Genomic DNA, 27,515 nt, shown 5'->3' on the forward strand with positions numbered 1-27,515 from the left:
GCTCTGCGCCTTCTACCCGGCGTTACGAACCCAGCGCTAGCTATTTCTCCCCAAAATAGCCTGTTGTATATATTGCTAGCATGCCCGGTAACACGCCCTCGGATGGCCTAGAGGTCGCCATTTTTGGTTAGTGTCTTTGTCGTGATATGAGGACGGTAATATCTCCTGGGACCAACATTCCATAGATATTATTGGACCCCAACAGGAAAAACCTGGGGACAAGAGAGACCGGTTGTGGTTGTGATTTGGCAGTTAATAATAACAATTGAGCAATTGCTGTCTACCAGGAAATTTCCTATACACCTTACCTCCGATAAGACAGTCATTTAATGATTTAAAGGAAACCCGTGAGAGGGACTTCCCTGGTCGTCCAGTGGTTAAGACTCCGCGCTTCCACTACAGGGGGCGCGGGTTCAATCCCTGGTCGGGGAATTAAGATCCTGCATGCCGCGCGGCGCAGTCAGTAAATAAATAAATAAATGAAACTTGTGACAGATTAAGCAAGTTCTAACTAATAAGTGCAAACTCTCAACTTGAACTCAGAATTCTCACTCTGACCATTAAACTGATGCTTTCGCTTGACTGTCAATGGTGAGAACTGCTGTTTACTAACTGTGCTAGATGCTAGGGTTGTAAAGAAGACCCGATTCCAGCCTGAGTCCCTTCTGGAGCCCGGGTCCTCACAGTAAGATGGACAAGAACCCAAGAACCCACAGACATAAAGGAATGTACAAAAGGCTGGGACAGCAAAGAGTGAGCAGCAGTATCAGCAGGAAAAGCTGCCTCCTACCTGGATTGGTGTAGCAACTTGCTCTCCCTGTCTTTATATCTTGCCATCCTCATCCCACCAAATTCCCAATCCACTCTTAACCCTGCCACAGATCCAAATTCACAGATTCCAGGCCCCTTCACCACTAAGTTCTAAGTTATCTTCCTAGTCTTATTTCTCTGCCACTGCTCTCTTCATTATCCTAAGGGTCTGGCATACCATTTTTGTTTTTGCACTCCATCTTTTTAAGACCCAGTTTACTTTTTTTGCTTTTATTTTTTATACAATTTTTAAAAGTTACACTCCATTTACAGTTATTACAAAATATTGGCTATGTATTTCCCATGTTGTACAATACATCCTTGTAGACTATCTCTTACACCCAACAGTTTGTATGTCCCACTTCCCCACCCCTAAATTGCCCCTCCCCCCTCCCCACTGGTAACCACTAGTTCTCTAAATCTGTGAATCTGCTTTTTCATTATATTCACTAGTTTGTTGTATTTTTTAGATTCCCCATATAAGTGACATCATACAGTATTTGTCTTTGTCTGACTTATTTCACTTAGCATAATGCCCTCCAAGTTCATTCATGTTGCTGCAAAAGGCAAAATTTCATTCTTTTATACATAAATATATATTTCTTTTTTATCCATTCATCTGTTGATGGACACTTAAGTTGCTTCCATATGTTGGCAATTGTAAATAATGCTGCTATGAACATTGTGGCGCATGTATATTTTCACATTATTCTTGTTTTTTTCAGATGTATACCAAGGGATGGAATTGCTGGGTCATATGATAGTTCTGTTTTTAGTTTTTTGAGAAACCTCCATAGCGTTTGCCACAGTGCATCACTACAGGTGGGAGGCAAGATAAACACAAAACTGTTAGTAGTAGTTTGGGAAAAGCATTCTCACATTTCTGTACTGTATCAATTTCTTTACAATTAGCACAAAGTTTTTATATTAAAAGTGAAGTATACATGAATGATTCCATTTTTATGCCTTTCTGGAAAACGCAAAACTACAGGGCCAGAAAAGAGGTTGCCAGGATTGGGAATGGGGGGAGGAGTTGACTAGAAAAGGGGACAAAGGAACTTTTTGGGGTGATAGAAATGTTTTGATTGATTGTGGTAACAGATACATGTCTGTTCAAGTTTGTTAAAACTCACAGAACTGTATGATAAAAAAATGTGAACTTATGGGCTTCCCTGGTGGTTCAGTGGTTAAGAATCCGCCTGCCAATGCAGGGGACACAGGTTCCAGCCCTGGTCTGGGAAGATCCCACATGCCGCGGAGCAGCTAAGCCCATGCGCCACAACTACTGAGCCTGCACTCTAGAGCCCGTGAGCCACAACTACTGAGCCCACGTGCCACAACTACTGAAGCCCACGCGCCTGGAGCCCGTGCTCCTCAAGAAGAGAAGCCACCGCAATGAGAAGTCTGCGCACCGCAAGGAAGAGTAGCCCCTGCTCACTGCAACTGGAGAAACCCCGCGTGCAGCAATGAAGACTCAACGCAGCCCCCCCCAAAAAAAGGTGAATTTACTGTATATAAATTATACCTCAAGAAACCTGACTTTAAGAAATGAAATAGAGAAAATATAGAAAGCACGGACTATATTTTAAAAATAATTTTAATTGCACAAGTAATAAAATGCACAATAATAAAATAATCTGTGCTTTTTAAAAATGAGAACATTACAGGTAAATCTAGTTTTGTGTGTCTCTGCCCTCATCCAGATTCCCTCTCTCCCTCCTTTCCAGAGGTAATTGATATGTGTTAATAATAGAAACATGTAGCCATTGAAAATAAAGCACTGGGTTTTGTGTGCACACGTATGCTCTTTATTACGGTATCATACGGTACCGTATTCAACACCGTCTTCATTCAATTTTTTTATACCTGTTGATAAAGCGCAGTATTACTTTGTTTCCGTTAATGGTGTCATGCTGTAACTTATTCTGCAACTTTTATCTGTCAATTTTTTTGATGTCTAATTCACTCTTTAGAAGTACAGCAGATGGCATTCCACTTTATGAACCCACCACATTCTGCTCTTTCATTGTTGTGTAGGTGAAGATTAATTAGCTCCCAGTTTTTTGCTCTTACAGGGATCCGGTGCCTCCAGTGCTCACGTGCTGGGGCAGCTTCAGGGTGGACGGCTAGGAGTGGCACAAGTTTGTGCATTTTCAATTTTAACAGGATGGGATTTGTGCCTTCCCCAGATAGGCACCCACAGCTGCGGGGAAGTAGGTCTCGCAGAGCCCCAGACCAGCTTTAAGTCGTCACGGTTCCCTCCCACAAACCCCTCCTCCCCGCCCCTCCCTCTGCACCCGCCGGCATCTTCCCAGCAAGCACTGCGCATATTTGCATATAACTAAAATCTTAGCTTTTACTTTTAAATAAAAATCCAAAAATAAACGATAGAATCTCTTTATGAAGCCTTCTCTCCGTCTCAGAAGTTCCTGCGGTTACACCCTCAACTTCGGGAACTCTGAGTAGAAAATTGCATCGACTTTGTTTTCACCTTTATCATAAAAGGCATTTGCCGACACTGCCACCCTGCTGTTATCGCTAGTGTGCTAAAAAGGGCTTCTGTCGTGAGTGACACACGTGGGGCAGCTCGTTTGTTCTTCGTGCGGAATCGACATCAAGAGATTTCGGAAGCATAATTTTTTGAAAACTGGGCAGCTAGTGATCGTTGGTCCTGGCGCCCCTCTTTCCCGGTTTAAAAATACAGAGTGCTCGCTTTACACTAGTTAAAATGATATTAATGTTTTGTACAAGCGAATGAGTTATCGTTTATTTTCAGCCGACCCGAGTTCAAACCCTGGTCCGAGAAAATCCCATATGTCATGGAATAGGAGTCCCGTGCGCCGCGATTGGTTAGCCCACGTGCCGAAACTGTTGAAACCCATGCATCTAGAGTCTGTGTTCTGCAACAGCTAAAGCTAGCACAGCGTCAAGTCCGCGCACCGCAAGAAAAAGTAGTCGTGGTTTTTCACAGCAGCGCAAGCCCGAGCGCAGCAACGGAGACCCCAAGCAGCCAAAAATAAATAAATTGTAAAAATATATATATGTATCTCGTGATAAATTCCTTTTATAGTGTACGATGTTTAGTTTCCAGAAATCTAGGGGAGGTGTCGGGGTTGTGAATTGTTTGTGAAGACTGCTTTCACAAGCAATTGATTTTTTTTTTTCTAAATAGCAGAAGCAGGTACTTTTCTCCTTTCACAAGTTAGGAACGTAAGCAACAAAAATGATATATTTGTCCGTGAGTTCACTGCTGTAAGCCGAGAAAAAGACTTTCTGTACCCTTTGCAGTTGTCTGCAAAAGCAATGGAATTATCATGCAAAACGTATTTTGTAAAAATTTCTCCCGTTGAGAAATTGGGATTGACATGTATGCATAAACAGTAGTATGTATGGAACAGGTAACTAATAAGAACCTGCTGTACAAAAAAAAAAATCCCCTCCTTTTTTTTTACCAGATGTACGTATCGCTTTGTAAAGCTGTGTTGATGTTCATATAGCTTTTGTCGTTTAAAAACGTAGAGGCAATACCTTAAAACACCAGTGAAGCAGCGCTTTCTTACTGCTGATAGCAACAACCTTTCTGGAGAGCAGTTGGGCAAGAGACATAAAAATCTAAAACCTTCAAAAAAATTCGTGTCTCAAGACTACGTTCTCACATGAGATTTAGGGAATTCCCCCACAGTTCAAGGGTTACGACGGTTCGCTGCCACTGCAGCTGGCGCAGGTTAGATTCCCTGGCCGGGAAACTAAGATTCTGCCGCCCAATGGGGACGAAAAGAAAAGAGAAAGATTTAGCTACAAGGATTCATTAATTCTAACAAATGTATCGTGTACTCATATGTAGTGGTCCCTCCATATCCGTGCAGGATGGGAAAGGTGGTTCCAGGATCTGCCGTTGGATACCAAAATCCGTACATATACAAGCGGCCTACGGACTTCCCTCATGGCGCAGTGGTTAAGAATTCGCCTGCCACTGCTGAGTACACGGATTCAAGCCCTGGGCCAGGAAGATCCTATATTGCCGCAGAGCAAGTAAGCCCGTGTGCTACAACTACTGAGCCTGCACGCCCAGCCTGTACTCAGCAACAAGAGAAGCCACCGCAATGAGAATCCTGCACGCCACAACAAAGTAGCCACTGAGTGGCCACAGAGTAGCCACTGCTCTCTGCAACTAGAGAAAAGCCCGCACACAGTAAGAAAGACCCAATGCAGCCAAAAGCAAAACAAAACAAAAAACGGCCTAGTGTTTGCATGTAACCTATGCACATCCTCCAGTTATATTTTAAATCATCTCTAGATTACTTATAATACCTAATACAATGTAAATGCTATGTAAAATAGTTGCAGGGAGGTGGCAGATTCAAGTTTTGCTTTTTGGAATTTTGGAACTTTCTGGATTTTTTTTAAATCCATGGTTGGTTGAATCTGTGGATGCAAAACCTGGGGATACAGAGGGCTGGCTGTATTATTTTGCTCACTTAACAAATGAGAAAACAGAAGCTCTGAGAGGCCCAGATCACAGAGCTAGAAAGTAGCAGTCAAGAGGTGAGCTCAGGTCTTCTGAGAGGAATCCTTTGCTCTCATGGCACAGAATACCCAAGGAGGATGTCAACTAGAGTGGAATCTGTTAGAGAAGGAAAATTTATTAGGAAAGTGAAGCTTTTTTCATTTTACTTATCCGTATTTTCCAGTTTTCTAAGAAAATATGGAATACACGAAAAGATTAGAGAAATAATGAGGACACATAGTCACTGGAATACAAATGATGAAAAACAAAATCAGACTCACAAAGAAGCCAGTCACAGAAGACTGTGATATATATATAATCATATATTATATGATTCCTTTTACACAAGATGTTCAGAAGAGGCAAATCTATAGAGACAGAAAGTAGGTTAGAGATTGCCTGAGACTGGAGTTGAGAGCAGGGACTGACTACAAATGGGCATGAGGGATCTTTTTGGGGTGAAGGAAATGTTCTAAAAGTAAATTATGTTGCACAACTTTATAAATTTACTAAAATCATTGAATTGTACACTTAAAATGGGTAAGTTTTATGATATGTAAATTATATTTTAATAAACTTGTAAAAAAAATCAAGGGCTAAAAGGAGAAAAGTTCACTCAGCTAGGAGCCTGAGAATATATAATCAGTTTATGGAATAAGTTCCCTACTTTAGAAACTTAAAAAAAAAAAATTATTTATTTTTGGCTGCGTTTGGTCTTCGTTGCTGCACGCGGGCTTTCTCTAGTTGCGGCGAGCAGGGGCTACTCTTCCTTGCGGTGATCGGGCTTATTGTGGTGACTTCTCGTTGTGGAGCATGGACTCTAGGGTGTGCGAACTTCAGTAGTTGTGGTACATGGGCTCAGTAGTTGTGGCGCATGGGCTTAGTTGCTCCGTGGCATGTGGGATCTTCCCAGACCAGGGCTCGAACCAGTGTCCCCGGCGCTGGCAGGCGGATTCTTAACCACTGCACCATGAGGGAAGTCCCTAAGAAATTTGACTTAAGTAGATTTCTTGTATTTTGAGCTTCTGTGTGTTAGCTGAAAACTTTTCACTCACTCATTAAAACCCTTTAATGACACCTAACTAGCTTGGGTTAACATCCTGTAAATTTTGAGTGACCCACCACCTTCTTTGTTCTCAGGGCTCAAGCGACACTGGTCTTCTTTCGGTTTCTCCGAAGCCACTACTCTCCTCAACTTAGGACCTCCAGAAATTTCTCTCCTCCACCTGGAAATACTCTTTCTCAACGGCCTGTCTTCCTCTCCCCTTCTCCCAAAGTGGCTAACTCCTCCTCATTCTTCATATGTCAGTTCAAATGTCACTTCCTCAGAAAGGGCTTCCTTGATCCTTCCAACCCTCACTAGGTTAGCTCCCCTACACTCTATTACACTCTTTCATAGCACCAGATACTTCTCTGCAGAACATTATCATGATTGTTATTAATGTATTAGTTGCAAAATTAATTGTTCAGTATCTATATTCCCCAGCCAGATGTCACGTATGTGAGGGCAGGGAACTTATTTATGTCTTATAGACCACTTGTGTCCATGGTTTCTGGTGTAGTACCTGGCACATAATAGACATTCAATACATATTTGTAGAGCATTTCACAATCCATGAAGTTCTTGTGTATATACAATTACATTGGCCACTATTTACTAAGCACCTACTATGTCCTAGGATATAGGAGTAAACAAGATAGCGTGTTTCTGTCCATTCTAGAGAGTTGACTGTATTCTCCTATGTAGGACAAAACAGTCTTCTCATTTTACAGGTAATGAAGATTACACCACTTGCAAGAAAGTAGCAGACCCTTCTGAAATTAAAATAGAATTACTTCAAATAATGTCAGAGACTCCCAACTGGATGGGTTTACTGCAGGCGGGTGGGGGAAGGGGAGGTGGTTCAGGGAGATGGATTTTGAGAGGCTAGGAAGCTTTGGTATTTTGAAGGATGGAGGGGAAGAGGGTGTCAGTTTGTCAGAAGAGAAGAGGAAGTTTCCATCCTTCAGATGGGCAGATGCCAGCATGGCTCCTCTCTTGAAACCAACCAAATCTGGTTCCTGAGATCCCCTATCTAGGATGTTGGGATCAGTGACCACTGATAAGAAATGAAGGTCACACAAAAATTGTAGTCTATACACTAACTGAAAAGGAAATTAAGAAAATAATTCCATTTACAATAATATCAAAAAGAATAAAATACTTAGGAATAAATTTAACCAAGGAGGTGAAATGTAGCCAAGGAGGAGTGTAACTTGTACATTAAAACTACAAAACATTGCTGAAAGAAATTAAAGAAGGCAGAAACAAATGGAAAGACATTCCATGTTCACAGGTTGACTTAATCTTGTTAAGATGCCAGGACTAGCCAAAACAAACTGTGGATTCAATGCAATCCCTATAAAAATCCCAATGACATTTTTTACAGAAATATTTAGAAAAACCCATCCTAAAATTCATTTGGATTCTCAAGGGACCCTGAATACCCAAAACACTCTTGAAAAAGAACAAAGTTGGAGGACTAAACTTCCCGATTTCAAAACTTACCACAAAGCAAACTAAGTAAAAATGTTGTGGTATTGGTATAAAAACAGACATATAGACCAATGGAATACAATAGAGAGTCCAGAAATAAATTGTAACATCAAATGATTTTTGATAAAAGTACCAAGACCATTCAATGGAGAAAGGACAGTTTTTTCAGCAAATACTGTTGGGAAAACTGGATATCCACATGCAAAAGAATGAAGCTGAAATTTTACCTTAAACCACATACAAAAAATAACTCAGATCAAAGATCTAAACTTAAGAGCTAAAACTATAAGGTGCTTAGAAGAAAACAGGAGAAAAGTTTTATGACATTGCATTTCATAATGATTTCTTAAATATGACACCAAAAGCACAGTCAACAAAAGAAAACATAAGTAAATTGGACTTCATCAGAACTTACAACTTTTGTGTATCAATAACCACTAACAATAACCACTACAGAATGGGAGAAATTATTTTCTCTGTCCCAGACCAACTTTTCCCTCTTCTATGGTGTCACCTCCTGCCCATGCCAGAGGATGAAACTCTAGGGCTGTCAGGACCAGGCCTTGAGTGGAATCTGCAGCAGGCCTGCTGTGGTGGGACCAGCTGAAGAATTCATGCCTGAGCTGGAGGAGCAGTGGGCTCCCCTACCAGCCTGCTGTGGCCTTCCCAGTACGCGGGCCCAGGGCCCAGGGCCCAGTGTGACCAGAACAGTGAATTTGGAAGAGGAGGAGGAAATCCTTTTGTTTGATATCTCTGGAGTTGTAAATGTTGATAACTAATTAAAAACAAAAACAAACAAACAAAACTTCAGGCATCCTCTGGACTCTACATTATCCATTTGTGAAGAGTTATGCCCTATGGGTCCCCAGAGTGGGCAGCCTCTGGTCTCTCTTCCCAGGTATCTACTTCCAGCTGGGAACACTGTCTCCAGCTGCCTGGCCAGCTACTAACTCTGCAATTTCAACATGTCCACAACTGAATTCATAATTTTTATCCCTACTTCCCCTTAGATTCCCATCCCCCCATCAAACCTGCTTCTCCTCTTGTTTTCTCCACCTCAGTGAATGGCACCTCCATCACTTAGTCACCTCCAAAAGACCCCTCTAAGACCACCTCCTGAATCCCCACCGTCATCACCTGTTCTGTTATATTACAGCCAGAACCTCCTAATTGGTCTTTTGACTTCCTATCATGCTGCCGCCTTCTTTTTTTTTTTTTTAATATTTATTTATTTTGGCTGCACCAGGTCTTAGTTGTGGCATGCGAGATCTTCGTTGCAGCATGTGGGGTCTTTTAGTTGCAGCATGTGGGCTTTCTTAGTTGTGGCATTCAGACTCCTAGTTGCAGCATGCATGCGGGATCTAGTTCCCTGACCAGGGATCGAACCCTGGCCCCCTGCGTTGGGAGCGCAGAGTCTTACCCACTGGACCACCGGGGAAGTCCCCTGTCATGCTGCCTTCTCGTCTTCATTCTTTTTTTTTAATTTATTTAATTTATTTTTATTTTTGTCTGTGTTGGGTCTTCGTTGCTGCGTGCAGGCTTTCTCTAGTTGCGGCGAGCAGGGGTTACTCTTCATTGCGGTGTGCGGGCTTCTCACTGAGGTGGCTTCTCTTGTTGTGGAGCATGGGCTCTAGATGAGCGGGCTTCAGTAGTTGTGGCACGTGGGCTCAGTAGTTGTGGCTCTCAGGGTCTAGAGCTCAGGCCCAGTAGTTGTGGTGCACGGGCTTAGTTGCTCTGAGGCATGTGGGAATCTTCCTGAACCAGGGTTCGAACCCATGTCCCCTTCACTGGCAGGCAGATTCTTAACCACTGCACCACCAGGGAAGCCCTCATCTTCATTCTTAACTCCTCCAATGGCCTTCCTTTCCCTTAGAATTATCCTTGTGCTTCTCATCGTGGTCTACAAGACCCTGCATGAGCTGGCACTGGGATCTTTTTACTCCTTTTTTTTCTGTCACTCTGCTCCAGCCTGACTGGCCTTCTCCAAGTTCCTCCAACACATGGATTTCACAGCCTTTGCCTGTGCTGTTTCCCCATAGAATCCTGGAATGTTCTGCTTCCAGATCTTCAGCTGGCTCCTTCTCATCCTCCATGCCTTAGCTCCCGAGCCAGGCCTTTCCTGTTCTCACTGTGTCTAGTTATATCCCCTCCCCAGTCACTGTCTCTCTCACATCTCCTTTATAGCCCTTACTGACACCTGGCATATCCTGCCCCTTGTCTATATCCACTTCCCTCCTCTCTCCCCCACTTCCCCTCTTTTTCTACCCCGCCCCCGCAATGTATACACTCTGCAATAGAATGTCTATGAGAACAGAGACAAAATCTATTTTATTCACACGGGACTCCCAGCCCCTGGAACATTGCCTGGTACATAGAGAGCACTCAAAAATCTGTGTTTACTAAAGACTGCCTGCACTTTTGTGTCTACCTCCCCACCCCTCGCAGCTCACCCCACCCTCTGTATCACATTCTCGGAAGCCAGAAGCCACTAATAGATGGGGACTGAAACTGGAAGGGAGGAAGTTCCACCCGTGGGTGCAAAAAAAAAAAAAATGGGGATGAATCCAGATACAGTTAAGTGAATCACCTCCTCCCCACACCAGCCCCACCCACCCCTACTGTCCTCCACCACCACCAAAGCAAAAGGCTAACTTGCTGGTTTTGGAGCCAGAGAGGATAAAATTCAAGTCCTGCTGGCTCTGTGACCTTGAATCAGTCTCTGCCTTGGCCTCAGTTTCCTCATCTGTAAAAGGAACACGATAATGGTACCTCATTCACAGGGAGGTCGGGAACAGTAAATGTGGTAATCCACACTCACAGAGGGACTGGGAATCATATCTGGAATGTAATAAGCACTCAAGAAATGCCAGCTGGTATTATTATTAATACTCCAACTGGCACCACCCACCTGCCTTTTAGAATAGAGCCCAGTCAGCTGCCTCCATTGGCTACAGGACCTTAGTTAAGGCCCTCTCTGGGCCTCAGTCTCCCCATCTGTGGCAGGGACTATTAGTAGCTACACTTATGAGTACATGCTCTCTACCAGGCGCTTGGCATATGCACTGTTATGCCCACTAGAGTGTAAGCTCCCTCAGCTCATGACCAGCTTCCTGCCCAGTGCCAGGGACATCATAGGCATGCCCAAAACCTCGCTCTTCACCGTCTCTTATTTTCTTTAAATTATCTTATTTTATTCATTTTTAATTTTTAAATTGTGGTTAAAATATACTTAACATAAAATGTATCATTTGAACCATGTTTAAGTGTCCAGTTCAGTGGCATTAAGTACATTCACAGTGCTGTGCAACCATCACCACCATCCATTTCTAGAACTTTTTCATCATCCTCAGTTGAAACTCCCATTAAACACTAACTTCCCAAACCCCCCTTCCCTCGGCCCCTGGTAACCACTATTTTACTTTCTGTCTCTATGAATTTGACTATTTTAGTTACTTCAAATAAGTGGACAGAGCCTGGAATTAGGACGGATCCATTGGGAGTGGCAGCTCTGCAACTTCTTAGACTTGCAACCTGAGGCCGTGCCACTTAATTTCACTGAGCCTGTTTTGCCTCTTCTGAGAAACGGGGATAACACTCCCTACCTGGAAAGGAAATTTCCTGCCTGGAATTTTATCTATGGAAAGGCTCCTAGCACACTGCAGACACAGAGAAAGGGCTTAAGCAATGTTAGCTTCTTTTCCCTTCAATCCTATGAGCAGCTAGTCTCAGGAAATCATAATGGTTAGGTCATAGCATAGACTGAGGTCAAGAGCTCAGATTCTGGTTCTACCACATACCAACTATGCGACCTCAGTTTTCCTATCTGTAAAATGGGGACACTGCTAGTACCTACCTTGTGGGGATTCCATAAGTTAATAACAAGTGTCAAAAATGGCCTGGGGGTCTTCCCTGGTGGTGTGGTGGTTAAGAATCCGCCTGCCAGACGTAGAGAATGGACTTGAAGACACGGGGAGGGGGAAGGGTAAGCCTGGGACGAAGTAAGAGAGTGGCATGGACATATACACACTACCAAACGTAAAATAGATAGCTAGTGGGAAGCAGCCGCATAGCACAGTGAGATCAGCTTGGTGATTTGTGACCACCTAGAGGGGTGGGATAGGGAGGGTGGGAGGAAGATGAAAGAGGGAGGGGTTATGGAGATATATGTATACGTATAGCTGACTCACTTTGTTATACAGCAGAAACTAACATACCATTGTAAAGCAATTATACTCCAATAAAGATATTAAAAAATAAAAATAATGAACATTGCTTTGCAATCAAATCTCAAAGAAAAAAAAAAATAAGAATCTGCTTGCCAATGCAGGGGACACAGTTTTGAGCCCTGGTCCAGGAATATCCTACATGCCGTGGAGCAACTAAGCCCCTGCGCCACAACAACTGAACCTGCATGCCACAACTACTGAAGCCCATATGCCTAGAGCCCGTGCTCTGCAATGAGAAGCCACCACAGTGAGAAGCCCGCGCAGTGCAAAGAAGAGTAGCCCCTGCTTGCTGCAACTAGAGAAAGCCTGCACACAGCAACGAAGACCCAACACAGCCAAAAATAAAATAAGTTAAATAAATTAAAATAAATAAATAAGTTAAATGGTCTGGCACTTAGTAAGCTTTAGCTGTTATTATTCATGCTGCTGTTGTTGTTACTTGGCTTGAAATAAACATAGTCAAGAGTCAGCAGAGCTGTAGTTCTTCCACCTGGCTGTCCATTAGAGTCATCGAGGGACATTTTAGAAAATTTTCATGGCCAGGCTCTAGCTTCACAGATTCCACTTGAATTTATCTGGGGTGGCACTCTGGTATGAGTATTTTATAAGATCTCCCCAAGTGATTCTATGTGCAACCAGGGATAGGAGGGCCACAATGGTGGGGTAACTAGGAGCATGGGCTCTGGAGTACAACTGCCTAAGTTCAAATGCAACACAGCCAACAAATAGATATATGAATGTGGGAAAGTTTGTTTTTTTTTCTTTTTTGGCTGCGTAGCTTGCACAGGATCTTAGTTTCCTGACCAGGGATTGAACCTGGGCCCTTGGCAGTGAAAACACAGAGTCCTAACCACTGGACTGCCAGGGAGTTCTCTGAATGTGGGAATGTTCTTAATCTCTCACGTTACACTGGGTTAATAACAGGACCTGGGAGGTTATATAGATCTAATGTGCTTAGAGCAAGCTCTCAGCAGATCTGGGTACCACTGTCCCTCAGTTTCCCTGCTGTTTTCAAACTGATTGCAGCCCCTGTGGGCCTTGTCCAGTTCATACCCACAGTGTCCCCAAGGGGGCCTGGAAGCCTTGAACATCCCACACGGAGGCCTCTCCTAACCCTGCCAGCTACCCCCAAAGTAATTTTTGGCCCTTCCACTGTTCATCTTTTTTAGTCACCCAAAATGAACAGAATTATCTCCCAAACAAAATTGTCTGCTCAGAAATCAGAGAGACCCCAAGAATGCTAGAGGGGAGGATAGAACCAGACTGGCCATTCAAGTATGTCTCATATTGAAAAGAAGAAGGAAAAGGAAATTCCCTGGTGGTCCAGTGGTTAGGACTCTGCACTCTCATGTTCTCACTGCCAAGGGAGGGTGTGGGTTCAATCCCTGTCAGGGAACTAAGACTCTGCAAGCTGCTCAGCCCAACCAAAAAGGAGGGAGAGGGAGGGGGATGCGGTGTGGTGAGGGTGAGGTGGGGTGTGGGAAGAGGAGAAGAAAAATTATTCTCTCCAATGTTTAGGAAACAGTGTTTAAGGGGAAAAGAAGAATAACACAGATTGCACATTCAAGACAATTCTTCAAGCTAAAGGAAAAAATGCATAGAAAAACGATTGGAAGGAAATATACCACATGTTAAATACGTGGGGTTTTTTTCCTGCTTCTCCATCCTTTTATGCATTTTACAATTTTCTGCAGTGAACAGGTAATTACAGGAAAAACAATTAAGTGAAAAAATAAAAAAGGAAAGCCTTCACATGACTTTTTTGCCTCTTACGCCTTAGTTCCTTACGCCTTAGTTCCTTCTTTTTGTCAAAAAATTTTAAAGAATTTTCTCCACTCACTGTTTCTGCTACTTCTCCCACTTACCATTTGATTCACTCCAATCTGGCCTCCTCCCTAACCTCAGAGGTGACCCACCCTGGAAGGATCAGCAATATCCTCTTAGCTGCTAAGTCCAATGACTTCTCCTTTTTCCTCGCCTGATCGCTCTGCAGTATCTGGCATTGTTGGTGCCATCTTCTTCTTCTTTTTTTGAAAAAACATTTATTTATTTAGGCTGCTCCAGGTCTTAGTTGTGGCATGCGGGATCTTTAGTTGCGGAGTGTGGGCTCTTTTAGTTGCAGCATGGGACTTAGTTGCAGCATGCAACTAAGTTGTGTCATAGGGACTCTTAGTTGTGTCATAAGGACTTCTTAGTTGCAGCACACATGCGGGATCTTGTTCTCTGACCAGGGATCAAATGTTGGCCCCCTGCACTAGGAACCCAGAGTCTTACCCACTGGACCACCAGAGAAGTCCTGCCATCCATCCCCTTCTGGAAGCGCCCTGCCTGCTCTCTGGGCTTCTTTTCTCTTCTCTGTCCAGGGAGCTAAGCATTCTTACCAGTTCTGGTTGGTTCCTTCAGGTTCCTCAAGGCTTAATGTTGCCCAGATTTGGGCCCCACATTGCCTGCACACTCTTCCTGGATGACCCATCCACTCTTGGCCTCTGTGGCCCATCTACATTGACAGGTCCCAAAATCCAGTCCTGGACTCTTGCCTCAGACCAGTCAATCCAACTTCCTCTGGATGCCTTCATTTAGATGTCCCTCAAACACCGCAGACTCAACAAGTCCAAATGGACTCATTATTTCTACTTTCCCTCAATCCCCAACAAACTCTTCCTGCTTTGTTCCTTCACTTGGGGTCATCCTTGTCCCTTTCTCTCACTCCCCGCATTTGCTTGATCACCAAGACCTGTTGGTTCCAATTTGGAACTGTGTCTGGAGCACAGCCATGAACTCTGCCCTGCATGAGCCCCTCTCTTGTGGGGATGATCCTAGCAAGATGATCCTAGTCTCCCTCACATAGTTTCCTTTTCCTGGTCTTTCTCCTCTCCAGTCCGTATCATAATTTTTCTGATCATTCATTCATTCGATCAACAAACATTTGCTGTGCACCAAACTCTACAGGTTGACACAAAATAGATAAATAAATAATCCAGGGGATTTCACATTGTGGGGATTGCTATGAAGGTAAGCTGGGGGGTTGAGAGAAAATGACTAGGACATGGATGGGAGTTCTCTCAGACATGGTGCCCTGAATAGTCCCCCAAATGAACCTGACAAGTGCCCTGGTAGAACTGGGAGCAACAATGATAGGGAAGAAGGTGACTGGGGACCCCACTTTAAGGTTGGGAGCCAGTGAAGGTCTGTGAGGAAGGATAGATGAGAGTGAGCTCTGAAGACCTGAGGGAGGAGCTTCCCAGCTAGGGGGAAGAGCCAGTGACAAGGCACTGAGAAGAGTTCCAGGCACAAAGGGAGTATCCAGAGCACAGTGAGTGAGGGGCAGAGGAGGGCAGGAAGGAGATCACACATGGTGGCCCTAGTGAGAGGTATGGATTTTATTCTAGGTGCAATAGGAAGCTACTGAAGGGTTTTTAACAGGGAAGTCACATAATTTGATGTTATTTCTTTAAAGGGTTACTCCCTTTAGGTGCCTAGGGCGGTTAACATTTGCAAGTGGGTGGATAGGGTTGCTGAGTACTAGAAAATTACTTCAGTGGTCCAGATAAGTCCTGTGGGCTGGGGCTGGGTGTTAGCACTACAGCTGAAGAGGACTTAAACCTCCCTTGGGTCCCCACTCCTTGTAGGATATCTCCTTACCCCTTATGAGAACCATCTGGTTCCAGCCCCCCTCTTCAGCCACATTTCCCTGTATTTCTTTGTACATGTTCTTTTTGGAATGCTCTTCCCCACTTTTCCCTTTGATGAACTCCTACACATTGTTTGAGACCAGGCATAAATGCCTCCTCCTCTGTGAAGCCTTTCAGGAATCCTCCAGGGAGAGTCTTTTGCAATTTTTCTGTGCTTTGTTTGTATCTCTATGATAACACCTATCACACTGTACTGTCTTGTATGTTTACAATTCTGTCTCTGAAGAAGGTAGACCGAGAACTTCTGGAAGGCAGGGACAGGGTTTTGGTCAATGTTCAATGAGTGCATGATGCATAATCAAAAGATATAGATGATCTTGCTATGAAATAGTTCACAAAGGTCAGGGGTCCACTCATGACCAGCCCCTATTATATTCAAAATCACCTACTAATGTGTAAGTCTCCTTATTTGATCCTGGAAACAGCCCTCAGAGGTGGGCACAGTGGGAAAATCATCTCTATTTTACAGATGAGGAAATCAAGGCTTAAGGGAGTTGTGACTTGGCCAAGATCCCTGGGCTGTGATAACCAAGCCTAGAATCCAGGTTGTCTGACCCCCAAATCCTATTCTATTGTTCGACTCCTGGGTTGCCTACCTGTTCTTGAATCAAGAACCTGTAAAACTTCCTGTCACCTCGTCATGACAGAGGGGATAGAGATCAGAGATGTGACTCGTAGGAAGGGGCAAGATGGGGAAGCAATTCTCTCTCCCCTTCCAAAACAGTGCCTGCATGCCACTACCTCATTCGTTCTTAATAACGGTAGCAACCATATGAGTGGTTATGACCATGTACTCTGCAGAAAGAAGGCCCTGAGTTTACATCCTGGCTATACCATTTATAAGTTTTGTGACCTTGAGGGGTTAGTTAACTTCTCTTGGCCTCCTGTATTTTATCTGTAAAACGGGAGTGAAAAGAAGCTATTTAGTAGAGATGCCAAGAAGATTATATTAGACAAAGGCATCTTCCCTAAGGCCTGGCCATAGAAAGGTCTTAATACTTGCTAATTACTATTACTGGCCCAAGGAACTTTCCTAAGCATTTTCAAGGATCATTTCTTTTAACACTTAACAACAACCTAATTCCCAGGCAAAATAGGGGCTTAGAGCTGTTCAGTAACCCCCAAAGAATTTATGACTTGAACCCAGAACAAACCTCACAACCAGAAAAGGCTTGACAAACATGCATGGGTGAGAACGCAAAGGAGTTTGCTTACTGACTCTATACTGAACCAGATCTTTGATTCCAAAATGATAGCTGTATCGTCACTTCTGAAAGTCTGATGAACGTAAGCTTCATAACCGGATTTGAGGAAGTAAGAGGGGCAGAGTCCTCCAAGGGGAGTCCTGCCTTTGAGAGACATACCTTTGCCCCCAATTGCGAATGAGGTGAGACTTTAATTTAGGCCTCGTTTTCCTCACCCGTAAAGTGGGGTTAGAAAAGTTATCAGGATCCCTGGAGTCCCTCCCAACACTAATTTTCCAGGGCAGGAGATTCTTGCTATGATAAAGGCCCCAAACTCTCCGGCTGAAGTTCATCCTCCGCGGGGCCGGCAATAGGGACGCGTCCCCTTTAAGGAGCCAACTCGCCGGCGGCGGCGGCCGGAAGTGTTGAAGCCGGGCCTGGCGGCGGCGGTGGCGGTAGCGGCCGTGGCGGCGTCTGCGCATGCTCCGTCGCCCGCCCGCCCTGGCCGCTCGCCGCCCGCCCGCCCGACGGAGACGGTGAGGAGGGGGAGGGGTGGGCGCGCGGGCGCGGGCGCGGGGTGGGGTGGGGGCGGGGGGGCGGGCGCGGGGGCCGCGCGGCGGCCGGCGAGGGCGGGCGGGCGCGCAGGGGGCGGGGGGCTCCTGCCTCCGCGGGCGCCTCCCCACGCCCTGTGCGTGCCGCCGCCGCCGCGGGGAGCGAGCGGACGTCGCGGCGCCGCGGGGGGGTGGGGGGACGCTGCCGCTGGGTCCGCCCGAGCAGCCGGGCCGCCCCCAGCGCGGCCGGCCGCGGCGCCCGGGTCCGGACCCCGGCCGAGAGCGGCCGGGGGCCGGCGAGCCTGGCGTTGGGGGGCCCCGGAGCCCCGGACCGAGGGGCCCGGAAGTCCTCGGCCGAGGGACCTGGAGGGGCCGGAGCGACTCCGGACTGGGAGGCCCGAACGCCCAGGACCCTGGGGAGGGGTCCGGGGATCCAGGGGTATCCCCAAGGGCGGGATCCGGGGAGCACCAGGCCCTTCGATGAGGAGCTGGGGAGAGGCCTGGGTCGAGCTGGGGAGAGGCCTGGGTCGCGCTCAGGCTAGGGAATAGTGGTGAAAGTGGGGCGAAGGGTGAAGGAAGCCCGCTGCCCGCCCGGGAGTATCCCTGGGAACCTTGGGGTGGGGAGCAAGAGCAGAGAGTGGGTTGCTGAAGAAAGGAGGGTCCACGTTTCACCCGGGGGCGCGTTAGAGGCCTCGGCCATTCAGTCCGGGGGGAAAGAAGCAGGTGCTTCCCCGAAGGCGTGGTGACAGGTCCGGTAGTGGGAGCAGGGGACAAGGAAGAAGATCTCTAAGGGGAAGTGAGCAGGCCCCTACCGTCCCCTAGATGAGGGGGTGGTAAGAAGACACCTCAGAGCCTCCAGAGGAAGGAATGAGAAGGGTCCAGGTCTGTGAGAGAATAACAGAGAGCTGGGAGTACCTCCTGTTATTATAGGTGGAGAGCAGGGTGATCTGGTCTGTCGGGAGTGGGGAGACCCGTGTTTTTGAGGACGGGAGAGAAGATAATTGGTGGGAAGAAGGCTAAAGTACCCTTGCTTTCTAAAATGACAGGGGAATTGGCCTGCTGTCTTCTAATTGAGGGGCAGGAGAGGTGAGGGCAGACTCTTGGTTGAAGATCCTGGAGTGTGATCCACCCAGACTAAGGCACAAGTCTTGACTTAGGGATCAAGGGAAGGCTTGGCCGTCTAAGAAGCTGGAGGAGGCCTGCATTCTCTCCTCAAGATGTGAGAAATTCAAAAACCCTTCCTAACAGACACAGCAGGGGCCTTAACTGGTGTCTGTTTAGGAGAACCAAGAAGTGGCATTTTCCTCCTTAACCTGGAGGATTAGGAAAAGGGAGGATCAGATATTTCGAGTCTCACAGAGGATTCTTTTCTCTCTTTGGGGGACTTTTTCATTAAATGGACTGACTCCCCTAATTTGTCAGCCTTTTATCAATTATGTGTATTTAAATTAGTCTACTGACTTGATGACTTTTGCCATTAGTTGTTAGTCAACCACTTATTCATATTTACTTCAACAAACATATTGAATAGCCAACTTGTACTCAACTTCATTGGGATAGTTTGGGCTGTATTTTGGTCTTGTCCTAAGCAGAAGTCTCCTCAACTATAGTATGGTAACCCTTCAAAAAACCCTTTTACTGTCAAGCAGATTTGGAAAAGAATACAATAAAATTCCTAGTAATGAAAACTGAAAAGATTGAAATTTAATACTTAATTTAAAAAAAGAATAGGGCTTCCCTTGTGGCGCAGTGGTTGAGAGTCCGCCTGCCGATGCAGGGGACATGGGTTCATGCCCCTGTCCGGGAAGATCCCACATGCCGTGGAGCGGCTAGGCCCGTGAGCCACGGCCGCTGAGCCTGCGTGTCCGGAGCCTGTGCTCCGCCACAGGGGAGGCCACAACAGTGAGAGGCCCGCGTACTGCAGAATAAACAATAGATTTGACACACTTGAAGAGAAAAATCATGAAAGGGAAGATAGACATGAAAAAACAAAACATTCACACACCCACAAAAAACCCTTTTATGCTATTGCTTCCCTAAACACCTACGTAGTGGTCACCAATATGTGACTTATCCCAAACTTCATTTGCCCTGGCTCTTTTCCTCACAGTCGTCCTATGTAGTGATCTTATTGGCTTCATTACATCTGGTAGCGCCCTGGATCACCTACTAAATACGTGAGGAGGAATAAAGGGAAAAAAAAATCCAGGAGTTTTGGCCTCATGTAATAATAAAGTTTTAACTTGGAAATTTCTTAAGAATAGACCACACAGTCTACAAAAATTACAGTGAAGTATGGAATAAATACATTTTGGAGTTAGAAAATTTCAGGATATCTAGTATTTCTGTTAGTCCATTTCAACTACCAACTCTGATGTTCCTGTAATCATGTGACACTTATGCTTACATCTTGCCATGTTTTAAACAATTTTTGGGACACAAAGTGAATTTAATCCAGAGTAAGTCAGATTATCATTTGTTTAGTTTTTTGATAGTTTATGTGAGTAGTCGTGCTTACTTTCAAGGTGTCTTATTTGTCTTTGAAAATAGCTACAAATAATTCTTCCTTTTCACTTAAGTTTGACATATTTCCTTCATGTGTGCTCCTAGAATTACAGAGTGTTGTGTGATTCCACAATGAATACTCTAAGTCCCCTTCCATGAAATACCCAAAGGAGCAACTCACTCATCTTGCCTTAGGAGTTTTGGTTGGTATAAACAAGAGCTACTTTTCAGTTTACACTCAGCTTGAAGAGATGACCTTGCAATTAGCCAGTGTAGTCTGTAGAGCTGATTCGGGTTACTTGCTAGGAATATGGTATTTAGGATAATAAGAGATATTCAACCCAAACTTGCTTCTCTAAAGAATGTAAGAATTGCCATGTTGGATCAGACCTGTGTCTCTGACTGATACTGAGAGATATATCGTGGATGATTATAATTATCTTCTCTGATAAATTCTCAGAAGGTTAGAGAAGCAGCCAGAACCTTCCTCTTGAGTTCTGAGGTGTGTGGGGGGTAAGGAGTATATGAGTTATTATTGAGGAAAGTATTAATCAAGAAGTTAGTCTACCACTTATTTAGAGTATTGTAGAGAGGACTCAACCTTAGGGTAGAAGGTTGAACTAGAAGCATCCTGATTCTGCTTCTCTAACCCATTAATTTACCTATGCTATTAATTTTTTAACATTTAAACCATTGTTTTGAAATAAATTCCCTACGACTGTTACATGCTAAAGTATTACATCTTTTAAATTCATTAAATATGTAACAGAATAGTGCTTGGCAACAAACAAGTGTCCAACAGTTGTTAGCTGTGATTATTATAATTCACCCTACTTTTTTTTTTTACCCTACATTTTTATGGTTCAGACTTTGACGATATCTATTGGTTCAGTTATTCTAGGATTTGATGGCATTTTATACTTCATCATATCCATTTTGGCTTTTTCTAGACTCAAGGTTCCTAATCATTTAGCTTCTATTGCTGGCAGCCAGCCACACCAGTCCACTGATTCTCTAATCCCCACCCCCGCCAGTTTTAAACCTTCAATTTACATAAGTTTATTTATTTATTTATTTTTGCGGTACGCGGGCCTCTCACTGTTGTGGCCTCTCCCATTGCGGAGCACAGGCTCCGGACGCGCAGGCTCAGCGGCCATGGCTCACGGGCCCAGCCGCTCCGCGGCATGTGGAATCTTCCCGGACCGGGGCACAAACCTGTGTCCCCTGCATCGGCAGGTGGACTCTCAACCACTGCGCCACCAGGGAAGCCCAACGTAAGTTTAGATTGTATATTGTAGTATCTTGCAATTACTTTTTTCCTGTACTATGTGACAGTGTCACACATCTCTTTCCCTTCTGTAGCTCCTTAAGAGCAGATAACATCCCTTTTCATATCCAGGGAGCCTAAGTCTGTGTCCGATGTGGAGTAGGGACTCAGTACATATTGGCCATAATGATGGGCAGTAAGCAAGGCAGCTTAGCCTGAGCTGTCTAAGCAAATTTATATCCCCTCAGTTAAAGATGAGAAAATTCTAGAAGTCTTTTAGGGTAAAGTGAGTTACTCATTGCACAAAAATTTATTACATACATGCTATGTGCCAGATTTTCTTAGGAAGTTTTAGGTAGGCAGTTTTGTAAATAGAAGTCTGATATTTGAAAACTATTTACTACACTCGAGAGTCCTAGGCACTGAGCTAGCACAGGGGAGCCTGTTGAGAAAGAAAAGCTATCCTTTCTCTGCCAGGATGTAGTCTGAGGGGGAGAGGCGGACAAAGGGTGTTGATGGTTGTGACGGGGATGCTGCAGGCGCTGGGGAAGCAAGAAGACCCTCTCAGATGTAGTCAGGGATGTCACAGATGGCCTCTCTGAGGAAGCGATGTTTTAAATAAGTCGTAAAAGTTTAGCAGTGACTTGCCAAAGGGGAAAGAGAAGAGAATTCCCGGTAGGGCAAACAAGTGTGAAGGCTCAGGTGAGGAACTATGGCGTAGTTGAGAAATTGGAAAAAATGCAATGGCAGGAGCCCACAATGTGAGAGGAAGAACTGTGAGAAATGAGGCTAGCAGGGTGGGCAGGGGACAGATTTGGTGGGTTTTGAAAGCCATATTAGGGTCTTTGCACCTTAATAGCAGCAAAGGGAATGCACTGAAGGATTTTTAAGTGGGGGAAAATGGCCTTTAGTAAGATGACTTTGTCTGCTCTGTAGATAATGAATTGGAGATCAAGACCAGAGATTAGGGTACTGATGAGAAGCAGCTGGAAAAATCCAGGTAACAGTGTGGTGGCTCAGAATATGATGATGGCAGCACAGATGGAGAGTGGGGGTTGGTTAAAAGAGATAGATAGGTGATAGAATGGATAGGATTTGGTGGTTGGTTGGATTTAGAAAGAGAAGAAAGAGGAGTCAAAAATAGCTCCTTAGTTTCTGGCTTGAGAAAATGGGTGGAGGGTAGCACCATTTATTGAGGCAGGAAACATAGGAGCAGGTTTGAGAGGGAACAGTCTTTCAGTTTAAGGTGCCTACAAGATATTTTAAGAGGCTTTTAGATATAGGAGGTGTTGAATACAGGAAAAAAGTTTGACTGTGAGAATCATAAAGGGCAGAAGTCTAAGTCATATATGAGGAATTTTAACCAGGTCAAACACAAACAAAAATTGATTGAACCAATGTATGTCACTGCCTATGATGAGCAAGGCTGTGGGAGACAAGATTTTTATTTTTTATTTTTAATTAAAAAAAAATTTTGGCTGTGCCACAGCATGAAAGAAGTAAGATTTTTAGAGAAGCAGCACCTGTCCTCACAGAGAGTCTAGTGTCGTCATGGAGGTAGATATCTATTCAGTTAACTGCAGTGCAAGGCACAGTGTGATAAACACTAGAGGAGAGCTGCAAGCAAGTATTGGGGGACCTCAGAAAAGAAAGTGGTTTGGCAGTGGCTTTGTGGAGGAGTGAGCTTTGAGCTGGACCTTGAAGGGAGAAGGAGATGCGGGAGAAAGGAGTTTTGGGCTTATGGAATAACAAAGGTAGGGAAACCTGAAAGTACATATTACACGTTCAGAAATCTGTGGGAGGTTGGTGTGGCTGGATCTTAAGATTCCTGGGATACTGTAGTTGCAGGTGAAACTGGGAAAATTTGGGGGCCAAATGAGGGAGATTTTGAGTGCCATGTTAAATGTGTGTATTATAGGCAAACAATTGCTGTGGCAGAGCTGAAATGTGGATTCGGTCATCTGAGTACTAGTTACATATTCACACTTGCATCCATTGTCTGTCTAAGCACAGTTCAGCACAGTCCTAATCATCTTCAAGTACTCACATATCTAAGTAAATAGAGTGTTCTTATCCATATTCTCTTACGTGACTCTTTTCAGCTGTGAAGACTAACAGCTGCAGAATAACTTGGGGCCCTCTGAGTTTTCATTAAGATTGAGATAATGCTTTGAGTTACTTTAGAGTCAAGGAGTTTGTGGTACTGGACAGTGGTTTCCCTGACAGCTCCGCAGGGGAGATGTCAGGCAAGACCCTATCTCCATTTAATGTGAGGCAAAGAGGTATTAAGACGTTCCTGGAGGTCATACAGTTGGATTCAGCATTTATTAAAAAACCACACGACGCGAACCATCTTTCTTTTTCCCATACAACTTAGTTTAGTTAGCAGATACTTATTAGTATCTGCTTATTAGTATCTACTCACAAAGGACAGAGCACTTGATGAGGTATAAAGCCTGGTTGCAAAGAAAACAGATGATTCTTACTTCCTAGGAGCTTAGTTTGGGATGGAACTAGTGGTGTGCTGTAAACCAGTTCTCTAGAAGAAAATATACGCTGATTTGTAATGTTTGTCAATTTCTGTGGTGTATATTCTCCCAGCAACTGATTTCAAGCTACCAACTTGATGTCACTAAACTTGGAGTTGGGAAGAGATGTGCACAGTTGGTTCTCAGGAGCTGGTAGAGCTGGCTCCAGCACACCATGGGGTGAATCACACATACTAAGAAAAACTACAATAACAAGTGAGTACTAAGGCATTTCTGGAAAGATCAGAGCCTGTGTCAGCCCCTTCTCACAGTTCCCATCTTTTTCAGAGGACCATGATCTGCAGGATGCCCTGGGAATTAATAGTTATTATCTTGGTGTTCCTTTCCTATGGTTGCCATCTTTTCAAACCAGACAAAGTTACTGGTGCTTCTTGTTTCTGACAGCAGCTCCAGCTATCTGACTTCATGTGAAAGATGGCTAATGCGGAAGTGAGTGTCCCGGTGGGGGATGTGGTTGTGGTACCCACTGAAGGAAATGAAGGGGAGAACGCTGAAGATACCAAAACCCAAGTGATCTTGCAGTTACAGCCTGTGCAACAAGGGTAAGTGACTAGAGATTTGAAAAATTTGGGAGGTTCAAAGAGTGAGGAAATTATAACTTTAAGGTGATTTAGCACAATGGAACATTCAACATCGAACTCTCAGAGCTAAGTTTTCATCTCTATAATGTATTGTGCTATGTTTGTCATTCAGTACTTACTACAACAGTTTGCTGTTTCCTTGTCTCTCTCCGTCTTCTCTACTGTGAGTTCCTTGGGGGTAAGTTACCTGGTTCCCTCATCTTACTTATCCACACTGGTTAGCACAAGGCCTTGGTACATGTTTACCAGAAGACAGTGTAGTTAGAGTCAGAGGAGACTAGGCAACTGTAAAAGTATTCCTGGGGCTTCCCTGGTGGCGCAGTGGTTGAGAGTCTGCCTGCTGATGCAGGGGACACAGGTTCGTGCCCCGGTCCGGGAGGATCCCACATGCCGCAGAGCGGCTGGGCCCGTGAGCCATGGCCGCTGGGCTTGTGCGTCCGGAGCCTGTGCTCCGCAACGGGAGAGGCCACAACAGTGAGAGGCCCACGCACAGCAAAAAAAAAAAAAGTATTCCTACCAGAAGTTCTCTGGACCCTCGTGGATGGGCAAATTACTAAGCTTAGTCTATCAAAAAAATATTTATCAACCACCTACGATTACACAACGTATTTCAAAGGTGTTGAAAGAAATATAGCACATGGTTCCAGCCATCATGGAGCTTGTAGTCTAGTTGTGCAAGGCAAAAATACATGTTTGTAAATAAAGAGATCACTTACGTGGCAAAACCTAAGAAGTGCAGAGTGGCATGGTTAGGATGTGCTTTTGAATTCAGAGGATCACTATGAATTTGAAAGAAGATATAAGATTTTTTGGTGGTCTTGAAAGTTAAATGGGAACTAGATCTGCAGAGGGAAGCGGGGGGTAGTTATTTAAAATATGTTTTTTTTATTTTTAAAGTTGTTTTTTTTTTTGTTTTGTCAAATATAGTGTTTTTTGTTTTTTGGTTTTTTTTGGCTTTGCCGCGTGGCACGTGGGATCTTAGTTCCCTGACTAGGGGTGGAACCTGTGCCCCCTGCATTAGAAGCATGGAGTCTTAACCACTGGACTGCCAGGGAAGTCCCAGGGGAGTAGTTATTTTATTTTGGGGAATGTATAAAAGATTCTTCAAGGATCAGAAGTGTTCTTGGGCAAGCATATACAGTTGGCCCTCTGTATCTGTAGGTTCCACATCCACAGATTCAACCAACCTTGGATAAAAAATATTAAAAAAAGAAAAAAAATCCAGAAAGTTTGAAACAGCAAAATTGAATTTGCCACATGAAAGCAACTATTTACATAACATTTACATTGTATTAGATATTATAAGTAATCTAGAGATGATTTAAAGTATATGGGAGGGACTTCCCTGGTGACTCAGTGGTTAAGAATCTACCTGCCAATGCAGGGGACACAGGTTCGCTCCCTGGTCTGGGAAGATCCCACATGCTGTGGAGCAACTAAGCCCGTACGCCACAACTACTGAGCCTGCACTCTAGAGGCTGCAAGCCACAACTACTGAGCCCGTGCGCCACAACTACTGAAGCCCGTGTGCCCTAGAGCCCACGTGCTGCACCTACTTAGCCTGTGCTCTAGAGCTCATGAGCCACAACTACTAAGCCCATGGGCCACAGCTACTGAAGCCCGCTTGCTCTAGGGCCCACGTGGCACAGCTACCTAGCCTGTGTGTTGCAAATACTGAAGCCCACGTGCCTAGAGCCTGTGCTCCGCAACAAGAGAAGCAACTGCAATGAGAAGCCTGTGCACCTCAATGAAGAGTAGCCCCTGCTCGCCACAACTAGAGAAAGCCCGTGCACAGCAATGAAGACCTAACACAACCAAAAATAAAAAAAAAAATTAAAAAAATAAAGTATATGGGAGGATGTGTGTAGGTTATATACAAATATTCAGTACTATGCCATTTTATAAGGGACTTGAACATCTGTGGATTTTGGTATTTGCAGGGGGGGTCCTAGAAGCAATCCCCCACTGATACCAAGGGATGGCTGTAATCCAATTCCAGTCTACTAAGTAATGTACCTTGCCTTAAAAATTTCTGGAGAAAAACAGTTAACCTATCTTGATAGTTTAGAAAGCTTTTCAGTATAGGAAATTTCAAATATACCCCAAAATAAAGAAAATATAATGAACCCCCATGTAAGCATCCATCACCCAGCTTCAACAGTTATCAACACATGGCCAGTCCTTTTTTTTTTTTCACATGGCCAGTCTTATTTCATCTCTACATCCACCCACTCCTGAATTTTTTTGAAGCAAATCCCAGACATTAGTATGTATCTGTAAAAGATAAGGACTTTTTTAAAAATATAAACATAGTTTGCTGACATTTCTGAATATTGTTGAGCATAAAGGAAATATTCTAAGGTCTATAAGGGAAAGTTGATATAAATAATGCCTAACATATAGCCTATAGAGCGGTTTAAATTTTTATTGGCACCAACAGATTATGCATGCTTATTCAAACTCATTTGTTTGGGAATTTTGTTTGATACACATACACATACTTGTAGTTGTTACCTTTTGAGGTAGGGTAACATCAGGAAGAATTAAAGGGCAGGTTCTTTAGTTCTCCGCAGCTTTATTTTCTTTTTCTTTTCTTTTTTTTTTTAGAATTTATTTTCTTATGGAGTCATCATTCCTTCTGTCTTTCCTAAAGTACTCCAGTTGTCATTTGTCCTATCCCCAGTAGAGACAGAAGAAACTTCTCTGCTACTTAGAGACTTAATTCTTTTGAAGATTTGGTTCCACTTATTTTTCTGTTTGTCTTTTTTATTTTCCAAATGATATTGCCTTTTCTGGAAACCTCTCATTGCTTGCTTAGGTAGAGGATCTTTGTACAACATATATTGACTCCCCACTCCACTGTTTACACTGAATTTTAGTGCATGAGCTAGTGAATAAACATTTTGAGGTATTGCATTCTTTTTTTTTGAGGTATTGCATTTTGAGATGCCTGTCAGTTGATTTTTCTAGTTGTATTATTTTATTATTTGAATATTTTATTGCATTTTAGCCTAATTTTATAAAAATGAGCTGGGTACAAAAGCAGTGATTCTAGTGATAAGAAATACTGGTCTCATAATTTTAATACACTTGAGACAAAGATGGAA

At 44.2% G+C, this 27,515-nt stretch overlaps 1 protein-coding gene and 1 non-coding gene across 11 annotated transcripts in view; both read left to right on the top strand.

The window, feature by feature from the left end:
- The first annotated feature begins 3,358 nt into the window (after window positions 1-3,358).
- LOC116745549 lies at window positions 3,359-3,492 on the top strand. The gene has a single exon (XR_004347464.1). It is a non-coding gene; the product is annotated as a U11 spliceosomal RNA (small nuclear RNA).
- A 13,887-nt stretch (window positions 3,493-17,379) lies between these two features.
- The window catches only part of GMEB1 (glucocorticoid modulatory element binding protein 1), a 32,152-nt gene continuing 22,016 nt past the window's right edge, over window positions 17,380-27,515 (top strand). For 2 of the 10 annotated variants that reach the window (XM_032640836.1, XM_032640901.1), the window contains exons 1-2: window positions 17,399-17,491; window positions 24,212-24,369. In XM_032640836.1, coding sequence (XP_032496727.1) covers window positions 24,242-24,369 — 128 coding nt within the window. In that variant the 5' untranslated portion in view covers window positions 17,399-17,491; window positions 24,212-24,241. Of the gene's footprint in view, window positions 17,492-17,957; window positions 18,726-21,263; window positions 21,286-21,336; window positions 24,023-24,076; window positions 24,370-27,515 lie in introns of those variants that run through there. The other 8 variants (XM_032640868.1, XM_032640863.1, XM_032640893.1 and 5 more) reach the window with 8 other exon arrangements.

This window comes from Phocoena sinus, chromosome 1 (assembly GCF_008692025.1).
Source record: "Phocoena sinus isolate mPhoSin1 chromosome 1, mPhoSin1.pri, whole genome shotgun sequence".
Taxonomy (NCBI): domain Eukaryota; kingdom Metazoa; phylum Chordata; class Mammalia; order Artiodactyla; family Phocoenidae; genus Phocoena; species Phocoena sinus.